This window comes from Phascolarctos cinereus, unplaced genomic scaffold (assembly GCF_003287225.1).
Source record: "Phascolarctos cinereus isolate Bilbo 61053 unplaced genomic scaffold, phaCin_HiC Scaffold_3;HRSCAF=262, whole genome shotgun sequence".
Taxonomy (NCBI): domain Eukaryota; kingdom Metazoa; phylum Chordata; class Mammalia; order Diprotodontia; family Phascolarctidae; genus Phascolarctos; species Phascolarctos cinereus.
Window position 1 is genome coordinate 87,771,255 of NW_027555736.1, and position 21,405 is coordinate 87,792,659.

Here is a 21,405-nt window from a genome sequence, read left to right on the forward strand (position 1 = left end):
GCTTTTCCTATAATAAAAGAATGCAGTATTTTGTGGATAAATCATGGTGACAGAAAGGGAGAAATATGTAAAAGCAAATTGTCTCACAACTTGGAAAGCTGTGGAAAGAACAACTGGAAAATATAGAGCAGTCATTTTATTTAATGAGATACCAGAGAAAGGTGTTTAAATACAGTGGCTATGCATTCTGGCACTGATGCCAGAAGTCCATGGAACTTGGAAGTCTTATTCAACTACACCCTAGGAACAACAGTCCAGAGGTAGAACTAATGCCTTATGGTGCAATGCTGAACTCTGCTATTACAGATGATGGTATTTTTAGAAATGTATTGTACTTTAAAAATTACAAGAGGTAATATTTACTATAAATGCCTGCAGATATGTTATTAGTGGAAACAGGAAACACCGCTAATAATACTGTAGTACTTTAAAGGAACATGCAAAACTTTATAAAAAATCTATCATTTAAAAACCACTGAATGCACCATAAAATAATTTAGAATTACTGGCATATGAGTAATTTCATATTCTTCTACTTGAAACTTATGCAGTTCTAGACTTTAATAATCCTGAACAAAGAAATTACAGTAGTGTTTTCCACCATAAAGCCTTCACTTTCTTAAATTAATTTCCCTTACTCAGTTAACCAATTATGACCAAAAACTCTAAACTTGTGGATTCTTTAACCTTTAAGAGCCTTTAAAAAGTATTTTTCTTTTTTTTTTTAAGTATTTTTCAAAGACCAAAGTATTTAACAGAAAATTCAGTAAAAGACTGACTTCACAAATGTATATTAAAATTTATTAGGTGATTATGGATAATTACTGAAAATACCAATAGGTTCATATATGTAGGAAGCTACCTTTTTAAAATGTTGAGAATTTTGAATGATATGTGTGGTAGCAGGAGGGGTGGAGGAACAAAAGGAATTAGAATTCTTTTCTTTTCTTGGCAGTATCAGGGTGATGGTGGGGATGCATGTTTTTATTATATTCCACACAAAAAGATGATAGATTTCCATAATTTTAGAGCCTCCCCCCACCTTGCTTCTTGCACCTCACCCTCCTGAATAAGTAAGTAATAGGGGGAAAATAGACAAAAGGCAGAGAAGTAGGGAAGAAAGAGCATACAAGACTGGAAAATATGAAACTGAAATCTTAGTTCCAACCTGGCTACAAACTAGGCTTCTGATCTGTGGGTCTTAGTTTCCTCATTTATAACACGAGATGACTGGATTAGACATCTAGGTCCTTTCCAACTCAAAATTCTATGCTTATAAACTGGATATTCAGGAAAAATCATGCACAGAACGGACTTTGAGACATATTATTTAATACCAATTTCTGAGAATACAACTACATTCTAAATTTGTTTAAATGCAACAAGCAATTAAATAACAACTAGTACAAGGCATTATGCAAAGTGCTGGTACTATAAAAAAAATTATAAAAACTTCTTGCCCTTATGTAGACTGCATGGGGTGTGGGGCTGGGGACTGAGGGAGATAAACCTAAAGATACAAACCTGTTGGAAGATCAACCAACTGAAGCTCATTTCTCACTAATCCCAAGTTGTTGGGTGTTGAGGTAGCAAATGAAAGAAAACCAGTCAAACTTGTCCATTCAATACCCCTAAGGAAATTTCAAACAGAGAGCTCTGAGATTTAAAGTTGGAAAAACAATTTGGAAATAATATTTTTACCCAAAAGCAAAACAAATAAGGTTACACACACATCCTACATACAAATAATTAAATACTAATGTGACCTTTGTACTTAGAAACCCTATTAACACTAATTTTCCAATATGGGATGAGCCTATTTCTAATCAAAATTATATCTTTATATGTAACAACAAAATATCCCAGTTATTAAGTCCACAGCATGCAAAACATAGAAAACAGCATGAAAATCACTACACTGTTCAGTAGGGGCCATAGTCAGGAAACTGCCAGGAACTCCCAATTGCTTAAAAAAGAACGTTTTCTTGAAATATTCAGAATAGGCTGCTGAAATGTGCTATATTTGGGAATCTTACTGAAATGAAGTAGTTAGGTAGGTAGGTAGTTATGAAGCTCAAAGTTAAGGAAGGAACATGAAATATGTGGTAAGAGTTTCATAAGGCTGAAGTTCTCAAGACAAAAATCACAGGGTCATAGACAAGGAGCCAGAAGAATCCTGAGAGGTGCTACAGAAATCAACAACAACAACAAAAATCTCAGTGATAGACTGAGACGAACATTTAAAATACTCTATTATAAAGAAATAGACCACACCAATGTAAAGGACTTTAGACTACGAAATAGATGATCACCATCTATTCCAACCCTCAGGTTTTTCAGATTAAGAAGTGGAGCGCCCTGCCCGGCTTGTAAGCAGCCAGACAATCAACCCAATTATATGCACCCCATGGATTAGAAGCTTTGGTGGTCTGGTTTAAATGAGGATGACAGCAGCTGTGCATCACTTGGTAAGGACAGTACATGAAGGTAGAAGCCTCAAGTTGGACCTACCTAAGGCCTCTTCTCCCAACTAGCTGTATGCCTTGGTCAAGTCATTCTACCTCAGGATCTCAGTTTCCTCTGGGAAAGAGAGGAAAAAGAGAGAACCCTACCAAACTACATAGTGGGTTTCTTCATTTTGGTGTTAAAACATCTGCCATCAATATTACCTGTAATGTGGCAGCCATTTCCTTCTATTCACTTCTCCTTTCCTCCAGTTAATCCTACATACTTCTCAGAGGACAATTCTGCTAAATAGTTTGATCATCCATCTCCTACTCATGAATCTATAGTGGCCCCCTATTGCATAAAATACAAACTTCTCTAGCTGACATTCCAGCCCACCAATGCTACACTATATTTATTCCTCCAAAATAGGCCCATGTATCTAACATGCTGTTCTAAGTTTTCCCATTTCTGGGATGATTATCTATTTATAAATTTGCCTTTGTTCCTTGCTTTTCTTTTCTCTATCCTAGTTCCTTTTTAGACATTTCATTTGATAAGTATTTTTAGAAGGTGAACAAGGAGGACATGAGTCACTTGGGGATTTATTTTGTCTATAAAATGCAAAATACTGTCAGATAATCTTGTCTACAACAAGCAAGCAATGTTTGGTACTCATAAGGGTCATCAGGTATGCTCACCCAAAACCAATGCTAACAAGGGACTCTGTTTATTGACAGTGACACCAATGTCTTGAAACATGATGTATTCCAACTATGCACACTATGAAACTGATGTCTAGAATGCATGAAGTAAAGGGTCTATGCTCTTTGCTCTCCCTCTGTAAAATGGAGTAACAATTTCTTCAGAACCTAGGGGTAGAAAAAGGAAAGTAGTGGTCTGAGATGTGAAGGAATAACTCGCTATGTCCTATATCACAGATAAGAGTGACAAGGAAAGAGGGTCTCCCCTTTCTTCACCAGTTATTACTTCCAAAGGTGTGGTTACAATAAAATTTCTTGCTAACAAATCTTGTTAAATATGCTTTAGGAAAATACTGGATTTTCTATGGATTTTGTTCATCCATGATGTCCTATTTCCAATTATTAGGGATAATCATGATTTATCTACAGTTAGCTGAGTAGCAGTTTCTAAGTACAACATCCAAGTATACTGATGGATCTAATAAATGGTCACTTGGGGGAAATGAAAGTACTTGATAATTTACTCTCTGGAATATGTACTATCACATTTAAGCAATGGCTATTTTTGAAAGGAATTCTGTGGCCTAACCATTCATTTACAAAGCAGCTAGAAAACCAGAGAGAAAAGTTTGTAATTCATCAAATTTATACTGGTCTCAGTTTTAGCTATCAGAGCATACTATTCACAGGAATATAAATACAGGCAGTAGTGAGAGCTGATTTAGGACTTTCACAAATTAAGTGGGCCTTAAAGGTTAGAGAAAAAAAAGCAGGATTATGTTTTAATGTATATGCCTTTTTCTTATTGCAGCTCTTTCCTAGATCTGCTATTAGAGTTTAGACCGGGCTTTCTAATTTAAGCATGAATCATATGACACACCAGCACCCAAAGTGGAGCAATTCACTTCTTATTTATAAGTGAATATCGCACAGACTAAAGAGGTGAACAAGAATTAAAATTATTCCAGTTCCTGTTCACTGGTGACAACATACATCAGGCAGGAAGACATCTACAGAAGCAAAACTGGCAGTTTTTAATCCATTCCACAGAATGTTATACGTAAAGGCTGATCGTGCAGGATGGCCAGAGGTGAAGAGCACATTTTTAAGCCTTTTCTATGTTGGCCCGCATGACTTAAACACCTTCTTTTAAAACACTGTTCACCAGAACTTGCAATATATGACAAGAGCACAAAGTTGCTTTAGCTGCTCTGTACAGGACATAGAAAAACTCATGTTATTCACAGGATGTTGGCTTGTATGGGATTCCAGGAGTATTTCTGGAATCTTCCTGAAGAAAATATAAACTCAAGCTGGGATCCAAGGCAGGTGAGATAAGGAATTATTTTCAAAACTCAGGAAAACAAAACTATTGTTAGAAACAAGAGAGTACCACACTACTATCAAGATCAGACTGCTTTTTTCTTGGTTGTCCCAATAGACACTAAGAACACAAAACGATTTGCTGACCATTTAGAACGGTATCTGAGGCCTCAAGTCAACTGGAAACTGACCATATTCTATCAGCCCTGCATTATGAGGAGGCAGTGTTTGTAGCAAATAATGTTCTTTTGACTAGACCTGAGATTTTACTGGGACAGGGAACTCAGTGAGAAGACACCTATGGAAACTAGCTACTCTTCTGCCAATTAGAGAGTGGTCTGGGCCTCTGAGAGGTTAAGGATTTGACTATGGTCACGTAACTACCATATGTCAGCTGGAACATGAGTTCTGGTCTTCCTGACTCTCAGGCCTTTCTCTAAGCTTCCATGTTGCTTCTCAGCCACTTTATAGACAATACAAGCACATGGTAATAGTTTCCAACAATTGCTCAATATAACTGCAATAACAGCGGTTAAATCTGAAAACCAGCTAAAGATGTGACAATGACCAAGATCCAAAAATAACCTACTATTGTAATCTCTTGACCCACACGCATTTATGAAATGCCCTGCATGCTTCTAAGGTCTGGATTATCACAAATGGCATTGGGCTATACCGTTTTCAACTAAGCCCACTGCATAAACAATAACAATCTAAGACACCATTCAAACTAAAGGGCTACTGGTTGTGCAAAACTTACAACAGAAAATCTAAAATTAAACTGACACTTGGTCAAACAAAACAAAACAAACTACTAACTATAATCAGTCACAGTTGAAAAGGACAAGGCAACATGCATTTATACAACTAAAGTAACCATGAAAGTGGTCTGAAATATTTATACAGCACAATCAAGAAAATAAGTTTTTAAAAATTGAACTTTTAAATCCTCATGTAAAAATACAGAATAGTTTAGTGTTAGTTAAATTAGTCTGGCTTTAATGGTGAGTTGTCATTACAAATAACACAAGAAATTTTAAAATGGTTTTTAATTTTTTATAACATGTCTACAGACAGCATCTTCCTGGGCAACATCAGGCAAAATATGGATGATCTTGAAAATGGCAATTATGGGGAATCACAGCAGCACAGTGTACAGAGTGCTGGGTCTGGAGTCTGGAAGACCTGAGTTCAAATCGGATCTCAGACACTCATTAGCTGTATGATCCTGGGCAAGTCACTTAACCCTGTCTGCCTCAGTTCCTCATCTGTAAAATGTGCTGGAGAAGGAAATAGCAAACCACACCAGTATCTTTGCCAGGAAAATGCTAAATGGAGTCATATAGAGTTGGACATGACGTCCACGGCCTTGATTAACTGCCGGCTGAGTATGGAGAGAGAGAGAGATACACACGCCGGCCAGGTGGGAGTCAAGTCAAGAACAAGCTCCATTTATTCATCTGAGGGTTAGGGTTTTTATAGCTTTGACTCATGGGAATATAACCCAATGTAACAGCAAACAAAGCAACAAAGTTTACATATCTTTAGCAACAGGCAACACCGTGAATACCAATCAAAGTAACAACAAGCACATTTCTCCTTGCAACATTATCCTGGCTGTTTCCTTATCTCCTGGGAACATTAATCAGGGAGTTATCCTGTCCCTATTTCTCCCTTCCTTGTAATCTCCAAAGGCATCCTGTTCTGCAGGAGACAGAACAGGGGGTTTCCTTGCCTCCTAGCGATCTCCAAGAGCATCCTGTTCTCAAGAGCCAGTACAAGGAGGGTGGTGAGCCATTTATCCCTGAATTAGGTAGCCACTGGATTCAGGACTGGCTCCAGGTAATACCTGGCCTGGCCTGCATCCTTTGACTTTCAGGGTGGCCCTCTACATGAATGAAAGCGACTAAACAACAAAAATGTAATATGACATCTTATGCACAAAGTAATAGTAAAAGCACTTGGTTATAGTTTATTTATGAGTACACAGAAAATAACTATTTTGGGAGTAGTACTTTAAGGGTAGTATGAAGAAGTTAACTGAGCTCCTCCTCTACCCACTAAAAAAAGCCTTCAAAAGAGATCTAGAAACCTCACCAGACTAAAACTTGATCAAGAAATCCAAGAAAAAACTCATAGCGAGTCATTTTTCCAGCCCAGGTTAAGTGTAGGGAAGCAGAGAGGTTTATAGACACTGAGAATGGGGTACAGCCAAGAGTTTGTCATGCAGAGTACACCAGCACAAGGGACTGGCTGTGAACCAGAACAAAAGAACATCCTAGATCTAGGACAGTGAGACTTAGTGTAGGAACAGATGCCAAATTATAGGTCCATCACTCACTACCCAGTTCCAAATCACAGATCCAAGGAAGACTGAAGAGAAGACCCATACTTAGTGATGGCATTCTAGACGAGAGGTGGATGGTCGTAGGCCCTAGACTGTGTAATGAACGAAGAATAAATTCAGTAATAACAATATTATTCCTTAGACCCAAAGAATGGAAAGGAGTCTCAGTTCCAGCCTCCAGCCCCATCTGAAGCCTACAGAAGAGTAGTTACAGAAGAAATCTCAGAACAAAAGGGAGCATGTAGTCTATCACTGAACAAGCAAAGCTTTTCAGCTGGCTGACAGGGCTAAATCCAACAACATCCTACTGAAACTCCAAATGGGGAAAGCCTACAGGCCTGTTGCTCCAAACAAAACACATATCAGAAACTTGCAGACAACACTACGCAGGGAAGAGGGCATTTATCAGACCTTGCCCTGGATCAGATTACTTTAGGTTGCAGGTCCCTAGCCTGAGCTGTTCCTGAGAGCCCAAAACAATATAACACAATACTCAAAGAAGGGTACTGGCACCAACAGAACCAACCTAGACATTCCCACCAGGAGTACATAGAAGCTGGCTCTCACATCAAGGACAAGATCAGGAAGTAAGCTGAAAAGATGAGTAAACAAAAAAAGTGACCCACAATAAAAAGCTATTATGGTGACAGGAATGTTTAAGACACAAACCCAGAAAAGAATGACTCTAAAACATCTACACTGCAAAGCTTCAAAACAAACACACACACACACACACACACACACACACACACACACAGAGAAAACCTTGGGCCCAAAATTAAGTAGAATTCCTAGAAGAGCACAAGTAAGAGTTTAAGATGTTTTCAATAAATGAAATGAGAAGACTACAGAAAAAAAATTGGGAAAGAAATTAAAGGTATGGAAGAAAGAAATGAAAAGGGAATTAATAGTGTGGTGCAAGAACTATAAAACTTCGTGCAAGCAACAAACTCTAAAAAATAGAATGAGCCAAATAAAAGCTAATGACTCCATGACACAACAAGAAATATTAAAACAAATTCAAAAGACTGAAAAAAACATAATAAAATGTAAGATATTTCATAGTAAAAACAACTGACCTGGAAAGCAGATTGAAGAGAAAAAAATTAATAATCACTAGACTAACTGAAAGCCATGAGCACCAAGAGTCTAGACATTTCAAGAAATCTTGAAAACTGTCCAAATCTCTTAGAAACAAAGGGCAATGAATAAAAAGAAAGAATGCAGTCACCTCCTGAGAGGCCAAAATAAACACTCCTAGGAATATTATAGCCAATATCCAGAGCTTTCAGCTCAAAGAAAAAAACAACACTGCAGGTAGTCAGAAATAAAGAATTCAAGCCCTGAGAAGTCACAGTAAGGATCAGACACATTTTAGCAGCCACTACTACAAGAGAAAAAAGCTTGGAACACAAAATTCCAAAAGTCAAGAATAACTTGCCTAGCAAAATTGAGCATAATCCTACAGGTGGAAAAATGGGCATTAATGAAATAGAGAACTTCTAAGCATTCCTGAGGAAAAGACTAGAACTGTATAGAAATCTTGAAGTTCAACCACAGAAAAAGGTAAAGATGAATAATTATAAAGAATTAAAGGAAAAAACTGCTTACATTCTAATACAGAGATATGATACACATGTCTTCCCTCACCCTATCTTCATCAGGGGTCATGAGCAAGATTTATAAGACAGAAGGACTGAGGAGGTAATTCTGTTGTCCCGATAGCTTTAAAAAAGAATGGAAGGGGAAGGGAAGAATAATACACTAAAGGAGGGAAGGGAGGGGAAGATTAGGGAGAGTCATCTCACATAGCTGAGGTGTACGAACAGAAGTCTATACAAGCAAAAAGGAAGTGGTGGAGAGAGTGGCTAACACTTGAATTTCACTCTCATTTGAATGTACTGAAAGAAAGAATAATGTTCAAACACAAAACTGTGTACAGAAATACATTTAGGAAAATAGGAGGGAAAGGGGCAAAAGTCAAATTAGAGGGAGGGCAAGTTAAGGGAGGGATCAGTTTTAGGCAAAACAAACTGTAAATAAGGATGTACAAAAATATACAGAGTTCTTTTTTAGATGGCAAAGAGTTGGACACTGATGGGGTGCCCATCACATAGGAAATAGCTAAACATGTTCAGATATGTACCTGAGATGGATGCTATGCTATAAAAAATAATAAGGAAAATGGTTCAGAGAAACCTGGAAAGATTTGTTATGAACAGATGCAGAGTGAGATGAATAGAAACAAGAGAATAATTTATGTAGTGATGGGAATATTGTAGGAACCAGCACATTCAAAGGATTTAAGAGCTTTGATCAGTGTTATGACCACCCACAATTCTGGATGATTAATGATGGAACATGCTACCCAATTCCTTAGAAAGAAGTGGGGGACCAGAAATGCAGAGTGGAACATATTTTTGGAGAGAGATGGTCAATATGGAAATTTGTTCTGCTTGACTATGCAGATCATAGCAGGAGTTTTATTTTTCTTTCATTTTTAATTAGGGGGAGGAAGATGAAAAGGAGCAATAGTAGATGTTTATTATTTTTAAATTTACTTTAAAAAATAGCCATTTCAATAAATTTATAATGAAATGCAAACTGGATTTTAAAACTTCATCATCAACCATCCTAAGGCTAAGAAAAGAAGACAGCTATTCAACCTCCAAACTGTTAAAGAGGACAAGAGAAATTCCTAAGCAACTTTACTCTTCTTATACATACCAAAGTATGTATACTCTTCTAATACGGACCTTGGAGCGTTACTCTCTAATCTCTATAACTTCCAACTCTAGATCTCCCTACACCCCTAAGACAGACTCATGTCTTAGTCTATCTAAGTCTATAGACATACTTAATACGTTCACAAGGCAGGAAGACCAGCTTAGTTGAAGCAGCAGGGCACCCTGAAGGGGAGATAGGAGGCAGCATGGATCAGGAATGTTGCAGTTTGTCCTTCATTCTCGAGGAGGATGATATACTACACCAGGAAAGTGATACCATGACTTGCAAGTGAATTGGATTTAAATGAGGGAGGGCTATGCAAAGCCAGCCTCACTTTCTGTTCTGAAGCCATCTGAATCTAGTGGCAAGATATCGATCAGGACGACTGGAGATAGCCCTGGATGCAATGGGAGACCTTGGCCTTTTTAAGCTAAGGTCTTTCCCAGGTCTCAGTTCGACTGAAGCAATGCCATTCAGTAGATAGAAATGAGGCAGAGAATGGCCTCTTTTACCTAGTTAAAAAAAAAAATCAACCTGAGAGGTGAAGACCCTCTGGGTTTCTGGCCAAAACAGAAATAGTTGCTATTTATATTCACTCTGAGCCATCAGGGTCTAAACAATAATCAGCTGGGCTTGGGCTGGGACCTACTGTTGGCCAATCAATGAGATCCAGAGTGATCTGGGTTTAGGGCATGGATGGACCAAGCAATCACCACTTTGACCACCATCTCTCCTTGAATTCTGTCTTATGGAGATAGCCCAGGACCCTAGATCCAACAGAGTTTACTACCAACTGCCTGAGAATAGCAATATCTATCAAACATCCACATCTGCTTCTAGTCCAGCCACTCACAGCAGTAATATAAGTGAGGAGAGAAATCACTACAGAGAAGGAGTCCACTTTCCTTATCACCATCACCAATAACTGCTGACCAACTACTACCAACAGGAAGACTGGCAACAAGAGCCCTGAGAATGACAGTACCCCTTGGACCACTTGTCCTGTTTCCAGCCCATTCCTCACAGCCATTATCTGGAGAGGCAGGTACTGTAAAACAGGGGCCAGCCCTCCCCACCAACTGACAACCAGGTGCTACTGATAAGGCAGGAGAGCAAGTGCAGCTAAAAGAGCAAGGTACTCTAAGGGAGAGGAAAGAGGCAGCTAGTGCCAGCCAGAGTCAAACCACCATGATCTCCCCTTGAACCCTAATGGAGGGAGCCCAGGGCCTTGAACTCTGGAGCCTCAGAAACAGAAATGCTTCCAATCCAATAACAAACGGGCCAACATCAGAAACTGACAGGATTTTATCAACGGAAATGACATTAAAGAAGAGGCATTATCACTTGCTCTTTCCATCTGCTTTGCAGCTACAACCTCCCACCTGTGCTGTCTGGCCTTTAAAAGAGGATCTCTCAGAGAGCATAGCCCTGTCTGGCTTTTCTGTGTGTATCCCCAGTGCTTAGCATAGTGCTTTGTACTATGTATAAAAAGTGTGTATAGAAGTAAGAGCTTAAGAAATGTTTCATTCATCTATTCATTCATTCATTCATTCAAACGAGCCTTTTCTAACAGCATTTAAACTAACAAAACATACCACCAGTAAAAGTTAACTGACTAAATTAACTATAACCAAAAATGTCATTATTTCACAGTAAATGTGGTTTATTTGCTTTCAGTGTTTTATTAGGCAGCACTATTTCTCATCACAGGAATGAGAAACACATTAAAGAACTGTCAACGAGGACACATGATGATTTTCACTTAGAAAAAGCATCAGTCTTAAAAATCAAATAAATAAGATGTAGTAATAAAACTGAGAAAGGATTCTCTCAATAGCACAATGTTCCACGAACAAGCAAACAATCAGAGATCACTCACAATTAACAGGAACTTTGGTTAAAAATTTTATGTTTTTAATTCAATAATTTTAATTTGATTATAATTTTAATTCAATTTAATTCAATAATTTTAATTATATTTTAATTCAACATTTATAATGAACATTTATTGCATGATACAGTGGAAAGAATGGTAGATACGGAGTCAGAAAAGCCAGGTTCAAATTCCAATTCTATCATTGTCCACTGGACACTTAGTGAATAATTGACCTAAACTAAATGTCAATTGCCTCAACTTTAAAATGAGAAGTTGGACTGCACTAGCTCCTCCTCCTCCAGATCTGTGATCCCATAATCAGAGCATATTATTTGCTACTGAAGGACAATCAATATAGCTAAAGAGATCTAAAAGCTATCTTTTCCCCCACTTTTAATTTTCTTACTCTCCATTTTTTGATGTAGTTTTAACTCCAAAAAGATGAACTGCTCCCATAAAGACATACTCACTTGACTTCACAAGAGTGAATACTTAATTCCTTGTGCAACAGCCCACTGGTAAGATGGTACACCAATACAGAACCATTACTTGTGCCTAGAAAAATGAGGAAACAAAAAGATTTAATATATCTTTAAGTTCAATCCCAAATAAGAATAAAGGATTTTCCTTTACCTATATTTAACAGCTTCATAATGTTTACTACCACCCTACTATTCCAAATTCTGCCACAGAAAATGTTCTTTTCCTCTAGTAACAAAGACAAACTTAGCTTAGGTACTCGTTCTCAACAAAGTTTTAAAATATTAATTAAATGCATATCAAGACCTTATTCTCTGATTCAAAAGCTTAAGCTCTTAGAAAACTCCCATATTGCTATTTGGTTCTTGAAATTGCACATATAGGACCAGGAAGTCAGACTTCTGCTATTTCTGGATTTACTTCTTATGCAGTCTTTAAGGGAAATTTCAGCATTTGTCTAAGCAGTCATTACAGAATTATAGAATGCAGTAGGTATTACAGAATTACAGAATGCAGGTAATTATTAAAAAGGTTCAAATTTTAAAATGAATGTGTTATCGACAAATAAGCCTTAAAGACACAGTCACAGTAAAGTCTTAATATTTTATTAAGAACTGTGAAATGTGTGACTGATAGGCTGCTGTCAGTGATCACAGAGAGTTCTTAGAGAATGGGACAAAAGACAAAGAATTCAAGAAGGATAAACACTGTTTTAACTGTCCCCAAATCCTAATGTGTCTCTTTGAGCTAGCCCCTTCCTACCTGTCTACTCCTTTTACATTTCATTCTCTTCTCTGCACTTTATAATTTAGCTACCCCAGCCTAGCTGCTGTTCTTCCATCACCTGATGTCATGCCTTTTCACTGAAATGTTGTCTCTCTTCCTCTCCCCCTCTCTGCTTCCTTTACTACTCACTCAAAGCTCACCTTCTGCAGAAGGCCTTTTCTGGTCCTTCCTGCTGTGAGATTATCATTCTTTTACATTGATTATATCTAAATATACAATGTTATTTGCAATTGTCTTCTCCATTAGAATGTGAAATGGTTAAGGGCAGAGACCAAGTTTTTGCATTTCTTTGTATCCACAGCACTTAGCATACCATCTGGCATGTAATAATACCAACCCATCAAGCTAACAATCTATATCACTTCTTCCTTTCATAGAGAAAATTTATAGAAAAGGCTAACTTATATCTATAACCTTTGCTTATCACTTGCAATCTGGTTTCCATTCTCAGCACTCAACCAAAACTGCTCAGTTCAAAGTTAACAATCTCTTAACTGCCAATTATGATGGTCTCTTCTCAATCACTCTTCTTCACTTTTCTGTAGTAATGGACAGTATTGACCACCCTCTTTTCCTGGATACACTTTCTTATCTGGGTTTTCTTAATATTGCTTCCATCTGGTTCTCTTATTACATATCTGATCATTCACTCTTTCTCAGTCTCCTTTGCTGGTTCATCATCATGATGTCAAATCCATGTTATTCCCCACTCTAACCTGATTCTCTAATCGCTTACTAATCTCACTAGCTCCCCTGGATTTAATTACCATAGCTCTACACATGACTCCCATTCTTATATAGCCTGCCCCAGTCTCTCCTAAGTTCCAGTCATACATTTCTAACTGCTTACAGGACAATTTAAAATGGGTATCCCTTAGGCATTTCAAACTTAACTCAAAATTCCACCCTCCTTCTCCCAGCACCTGCCCAATCTACCTCTCTTTTGAATTCACTCATTTCTGTCAAAGGCACCAATATACTTCCAGTCAAGAATGTTCACAACCATGGGATTACTGCATGTACCTAAACCCCATGGAACTTACTTTCACTCTACATATCCAATCACTTGCCTAATCTTTTCATTTCTACCTCCACAACCTCTCTCCCATCTCCTTTTCTCTACAAGGCCACTACCCTAGTTCAGAACCTCATCATCTCTTGCCTGGACTACTGCCATACTAACTCAGGTCTCTCCCTTCTATAATTCATCCTCTACAAGGCACTCAAAGTGATTTCCCTAAAATGTAGATCTGACTTTGTCAGTTTGCTACACAATATACTACAACTGCTCCCTATTTATTCTAGAATCAAAGTATTTCCTCTATTTAATTTTTAAAGTCCTTTACAATCTGGCTCTACCTTACCTTTCCAACCTTTTCATACATTACTTCCCTTCTCTCATGCTACAGTCTAGCCAAACTTGCCTTCCTGTTATCCTTATGCAAGATATTCTATCTTCTCTCTCTACAACTGAATATACTCTTTATCTTATCTTACCTCTTAGAATCTCGTTTCCTTACAAAATCTGCTGAAGTGACACTTTTTACATGTAGTATTTCTTAGGCTTCTACCCTAATTACTTTATATTTGTATCAAAGAGATTTTACTTACACACACACACATTTATGTACATGTTACATGTTTCCCCTGATGAACTGTTAGCTCCTTGAGGGAAAAGATTTTCTTTCTTTTTTTTTTTTTGGCATCTTTTGAACCTAGCAAAGTGCCTAGAAAGGTGCTTAATAAATACTTGTTTGACTTTCAATAAAAGGGAAGAAATTTTAATCCAAGAACTATAAGTCAGTGAACCTGATTTCAATTTCTGGCCACATTTTTGAATGCATTATTAAAGAGATGATTCATAAACAGTTGAAAAAGTGGTGGCAATCATAAAGAGGCAACAGATTATATCAAATAATAATGCCTAGATAAACAATGAAAAATAAGTTAACCTAAAACAGATTCAGGGTTTTAGTATTATTGCAAGCTAGATATGAGTCAACAGGAGGGCATGATGGCCAAAAACATTTACTGAGCTCTTAGGAGGCACTAAGAAGCACAGTAACCAAGACTGAAGTTTTGACAAGTCCTGCTATACTCAACCAGATCACATCTAGAGTACTGTGTTCAGTTCTAGTTGTCCCTTTTTAGAAAGCAATGAGAACTACGCAAAAGTGGAGCTGGCTGCCTTAGAAAGGCAACAGATTCTCTGTCATCAGATGTTTTCAAGAAAAAGCCTGATGACCATGTATTTGATGTATTGTAAAGCATAGTATTGAAGCTATGCACTTGCAAAATTTTAGTTCATTTGCTGAATCTATGAAGCTCCTTAGCAAAATCATTCCATAGAAATACAGCATTTTTCCTACTTATTTTCCCATGGAATCAATATAGTATCATAATATAAACAGAATATAAGTAATACATATATGTGTGTATATATATATATATATATATATATATATATATATATATATATATATATATATATATATATATATATATATATATATATATCTTTAATAATTTTAAAGCATTATTTAAAAGCTAATTGTTACTAGTAGTAATTATTAGTAGTATGTTGGGTGGCTTCAAGATACAAAATAAAATCAAAATCTATGAAGAACTGAAAATGAGTATCACAGAGGTCAATGGAAAGGAATATGGTGGTTCTTAGCAAGCTGTACCATATAACCAATGAAAAACTTCAAAGGTAAGGAGAAAAAAAAGTCATGACAAAAATACAAGAAAGGAAGAGAAGATGTGGTGAGGGAAAGAAGTGACAGGTGGATTGCCAGGTGCTCCACTATTATTATCTTTTCAATGTCAGGAAAAAGGAAGGAAGGCCTCTAGAATGTTGGGTAGATGCCACACAGCCAATTTATGGTAGAACATGGATAACAGTTACACAGAATGGTGTGGATGTGCTATAATCTGTACAGGTAGAGGGAACACCTAAACTGAATAGATCACAGATCTTTACAGTAGTTCCTAATTTTAGATATTGAAAAAAGAATGCTAATTTTTAAAAAATGAAACATTTATATTCAAATGAATTATATGGACATGGCTTTAATGATTACATATATCTCAAAAGCCCCACAACAGCTTCATAAGTTATTCAATAGGTGACATTTAGTTATACTCAGAAATGAGTTTGAAAAACAAAAGAATTTAGGACACGTTTTAAAGGGCTTATGTTTTTGATTTGTTGTTACAACTGTTGCCAATAAATGATTTTATATCTCATGATACTCAGATACAATAATTCTAAAATGAAAGTCTCCAACTCTAGCCTAGTTGTTGTTATATCTTTCTATGGAAAAGTTCTGAGTTCACAGATTATAGAAGTTCTATGTTATAACTAACATAAAAAGTCACATGACTATAACAAAACAATTTGTTAGGTATAAGTGAAAGATTTATCTCTTGATATATATATTTGAAAATAACCACATATACACATATATATTTGTTAGTATAGAACCTTAAAATTCAAGTCACTTTCAGAAGATAAAACTTAGTAGAGATCAGGGTGAAAACAGAGTGTACAGCAAGAAGCTTAAAAATTTCATACTAACAAACTGACCAATAAACCATCCAAGACAGGCCAATTATTAATAAGGTGGTCAGAATCATATTTAAAAGAAAATATCTACATTTCACAAATTTTTATCTGAGAAAGAGAACCTGCAGCTAACTAAAAGCGTGCTAAAAGAAAATGTTTACAATCTCATACAAATTCAAGTTTTAAATTTTTATAAGCATAATAGAAACATTTGTCCTTAAGTTATCATATAGCGTATTTTTGATTTTCTGAAAAACAGAAATGTTGAGCTTTTAACCATAAGACCAAAGTCTGATTTGTTAGTAAAAATTGCTAACAAAAAAAAAAGATACACTACATAAAGTGTTTGTTTTGGGGAAAATAACCTAGCAATCCCTAGCAAGAATTTAATGTTGTACATTATACCACTGTCACACATATTCAGAAAAGTAGTAAGGATGTCTAGGGATCCTACCACTAGTTTTCAGGTAGAGGACCTGATGTTAAATACATAAGAAAAAGGACAGGTCAAGGAGGCAAAGTGAGAAACAAAAAAACAGAACTGAAGCATTTAAAATGAGTCATTTTTTTCCTTTTCTTAGTTTCTCCCTATTTAAAATAGCTCATGTATAAACATGCCCCTACAGAAAACAAAGGATATTTACTATCTAAACAACATATATTGGCGGCGGAACCAAGGTGGCAAAGTCTCCTGATCAGTTACTCTTATGACGAGATATTCCCATTTTCAGCTATAAACTCTCCCAACATTTCCCTCCAAACAACTTTAAACTCCTCAGATCAAATTCTGGAGAAGTAGAGCCAATAAAAGGTCAGAGTGAGACATTTTTCTAGCCTATGACACCTTAGAAGCTCGGCAGAAGGGTCTTTGACACCAAGGTAGAAGCCAGCCAATAGTGTGGCAGATGCACCAATGGTGGGATTTAGAGGTGCCTACAATAGCAGTGGCGGCAGCAGCAGCATCTGTAACTCTCAGCTCAGAGAGAGTAAGGGGGTAAGACAACTGGCCAGAAAGAGATTCCAGGGGACCCTTTCCTGGCACTGGGTGCAGGTGGTGCTGACTGGCAATACTATTACCCAAAGCAGTTCTGGGTCGCAGTTCAAGGGTGAGGAGGAGTACCTGTGGTGGGTCACAAGGGAGTAGGGACCCTGGTCACAGTTCTAAGGCAGAGAGGAGCACTAACATCCATAGCTGCAAGAGAATAGGGGATCTGGTCACAGTTTCAGGGCTAAGAGAAACACTAGCTAGTATGTACGTGCAGCTGCAGGGGAGTAGGGACCCTTCTTAGGTAAAGACCAGAACACAAACCAAGAGAGCAATGACCACAGCTGTCCCCAGATCACCCCACCCTGGAAATACTGAAAACTTGCAGACTCCCCAAGAACTAGCTCTGAAAACAGCAACATGAAAAAGCCTAAAGCTTGGGACAGTGTCTCCCCACTGCCAGGTAAAAATAGCCCAACTCTAACATAAAGTTCAAAGTCAAAGAAACAAGCTGGAAAAATGAGCAAATAACAAAAGAAAAAAAACAAAAAACAAAAACAACAACAACAACAAAAAACAACAATTAAAAAAACCTTGCCCTCAAAAAGCTGCTATGGTGGCAGAGAAAAAAAAAAAGACTGAGACAAACTCAGAAGAAGACAACATGTGAAACCAACTATAACCAAAGCCTCAAAGAAAAATGCTAACTGTACTCAAGGTCAGCAAGAATTCCTGGAAGAGTTAAAGAGATAAGAATGGTAGAGAAAAACTGGAGAAAGAATGAGAAGGCAGCAAGAAAATTACAGAAAGAGAATTAACAGCTTAGTAAAAGAGACACAAAAACATAATGAAAAAATAACTCCCTAAAAAGCAGAATGATCCAAATGGAAAAGAAGGTACAAAACTTCACTGAAAAAAAGAACTCCTTAAAAAAAGCAGAATTGGTCAAATAGAACAAGAAGTACAAAAGCTCACTGAAGAAAATAATTTCTTAAAAATCAGAATTAAACAAGTGGAAGCTAATGACTCCACAAGATACAAGAAACAATAAGACAAAGTCAAAAGAATGGAAAAATAGAAGAAAATGGGAATATTTCATCCTAAGAGCAACTGATCAGGAAAACAGATCAAAGAGAGATAATTTAAGAATTACTGGACTACCTAAAAGCCAAATAATAAAAAAAAAGGAGATTAGATATCATATTTCAAGAAATTACAAAGGAAAACTGCCCCAATATGTTAGGTCCAGAGGGTCAAACAGAAATTAAAGGATCCACTGATCACCTTTTGAAAAAGATCTCAAATGGAAAACCTCCAGGAAAATTATAGCCAAATTGCAGACCTCTCAGGTCAAGGAGAAAACATTGCAAGCAGTCACAAAGAAACTATTCAAATATCGTGGAGTCACAGTCAGGATCAAATAAGATTTAGCAATTTCCACATTAAAGGTTCAGAAAACTTGGAATGACATTTTGGAAGTCAAAGAATCTAGGATGGCAACCAAGAACAACCAGCTCAGCAAAACTAAGTATAATCCTTCAGGGAGAAAAATGTCATTTAATGAAATGGAGGACTTTTAAGCATTCCTAATGAAAAGCCCAAAGTGAACAGAAAATTTGACATTCAAACACAAGATTCAAGAGAAGCATACATACGTGAACATGAAGTAGTAAGCATAAAAGACTCAATCGACATTTTATCGCCATGTGGCAAGATGGTACATGTAATTCCTAAGAGTTGTTGTTGCTGTTTAGTTGTTTTTCAGTCATGGCCTCCTTTGGGGTTTCTTTGGCAGACACTTGGAATGATTTGTTTTTTCCTCCTCTGGCTCATTTTATAGATGAGGAAACTGAGGTAAACAGTTAAGTGACTTGCCCAGGGTTATATAGCTAGTAAGTGCCTGAGGCAGGATTTGAACTCAGGTCTTCCTGACTTCAGGCCCAGTGCTCTATCCACTGAGCCACCTAGCTGCCCTGAACTCCTGAAATCTTTATTTTTATTAAGGCAGTTAGAAGGAATCTACTAAGATAAAGATAAGAGTGTGATTCGATTATGTTGGGGTGATCTCCACCCCACCTCCCAAAAAACATATGAAACAAGTATATGAAAGAGTGAGAAAAAGGAATGCACTAGGAGAAGGAGAAGGGAGAGACAGAACAGAGAAAATCTTCTCACATGAAAGAGGCTTGTAAGGAAGACCTTTTACAGTGGAGGGGGAAATGGGGGGATGAGCAATGCTTGAAGAAACTCATTCTCATTGGATTTGGTTCAAAGAGGGAAGAATATATATACACACTCAGTTGGATATAGAAATCTATCTTACCTAGTAGGGAAATAGAAGGAAAGGGATAAAAGATATAAGGGTGGTGGATGAAGATAGGATGGAGAGAAATTCACAGTCAGTAATCTTAACTGCGAATATAAATAGGATGAACTCATTTATAAAACAGAAGTAGAAAACAGAATGGATTAGAAACTAGGACCAACAATATATTGGAAACAAACTTGAAACAGAGAAAAATATATAGAGTTCAAATAAAGGGCTAAGGCAAAGTCTACTATGCTTAAGCTGAAGTAAAAACGCAAGGGATAGCAATCATGATCTCAAACAAAGGAAAAACAAAAACAGACCTAATTAAATGAAATAATCATGGAAACCATATTTTGATAAAAGAACTACAGAAAATTAAAATAATATCAAAAAAATTTACAAGTTTCTCTGATAAAGATTTCATTTCTCAAATATATTGGGAACTGAGTGAATTTTATACAAATAAGAGCCATTCCCCAACTGAAAAATGATTAAAAGATATCACGTCAGTTTTCAGAATGAGAAATCAAAGCTATTTATAGTCACAAGAAAAAATGCTCTAAATCATTACTGATTATAGAAATACATATTTAAGTAAATCTGAGGAACCACCTCACACCTATTAGAACAGACAAATGCAAAAATAAGTATACTAATAAACTATTGGTAGAGTTATAAACTGGTCCAATCATTCTGGAGCACAATTTGGAACTATACCCTTTGACCCATCAATATCACTTCCAGGTCTGTATCCCAAAGAAATTAAAGAAAAAAGGAAAATGACCTATATATTACAGCAGGTCTTTCTGTGATGGCCAAGAATCGGAAACTGAGGGGATTCTCATCAAGTGGGAAATGGCCAAACAATGTGTGGCATATGATTGTGATAGAGTACTAACGTGCCATAAGAAATGACAAGTAGGGTGGTTTCAGAAAAAACAAGGCAAGGCCTAGATGAACTGATATGAAGTGAAGTGAGAAGAACGGGAAGATTATTGTGCACAGTAACAGCAATGTTGTAATGATGACCAATTATGAAAGACTTGGCTACTCTGATGATACAATGATCTAAGACAATTCCAAATGACTCATGATAAAAAAATTCTATCCACCTCCAGAGAGAGAACTGATGAACTCTTGAGTGTAAACTGAAGTTCTCACTTTTGTTTTGCTTTTTCTTTGTGATATGTCTAATATGGAAATATGTGTTGCATGATTTTATGTATGTAATTAACTGATATCATTTCCCTTGCCTTCTCAGTGGGTGGGGAGGCGGTAGGAGGGACAGAGAGCACTTGGAACTCAAAATTTAAAATGAATGCAAAAATAAACAATAAATTATAAAAAAAACCCAATATATTCCATGTACTACATTATGTAATTGTGAAGTGTTCTGAAGAAAAATTAGTCTGTTACTCACCAACAGCAAGCAGTGGCTGATACTGCTTTATATTTTTTGTGGTAAGTGGTGGGCACATACGTATAGTAAACTGTGGCAAAGGAAGTCCTGAAAGAAGTCCCGTGAGCAGAAATTTCAAATGCACTTCCTGCAAGGTGGGGCCTCTTAGGTGCTCTTCTCCAGCAATTGTGCTTTGCCCTGATTTATAATCAAAATAACAGCCTATTAATTATAAGCAATTTTAACCTAAAAAAATACTTAACTTGCCAATAAAATAAATGTTATGTTCCTGAAACAAAATGTTATTTTAAAGAGATAGAACCTGGATTCTTCAAAAGACATGTTGGGCCTTGGAGATTCTACATAGCACCCATTTCACTCCTTGCCTACATGACTGACCACCTTGTGTAGCCTCAAAGGATGCATGACTACAAGGTATTTATAGTACTGCTGA

General features: G+C 36.8%; 1 protein-coding gene across 2 annotated transcripts in view; it reads right to left on the reverse strand.

Annotated features, from left to right (window-relative positions):
• Window positions 1-21,405, reverse strand: part of WDR11 (WD repeat domain 11) — an 88,375-nt gene that overhangs the window by 45,666 nt on the left and 21,304 nt on the right. For both annotated transcript variants that reach the window (XM_078151022.1, XM_078151021.1), the window contains exons 10-12: window positions 20,973-21,149; window positions 11,893-11,977; window positions 1,525-1,631 (exon numbers count right to left, since the gene is read on the reverse strand). In XM_078151022.1, coding sequence (XP_078007148.1) covers window positions 1,525-1,631; window positions 11,893-11,977; window positions 20,973-21,149 — 369 coding nt within the window. The remainder of the gene's footprint in view (window positions 1-1,524; window positions 1,632-11,892; window positions 11,978-20,972; window positions 21,150-21,405) is intronic.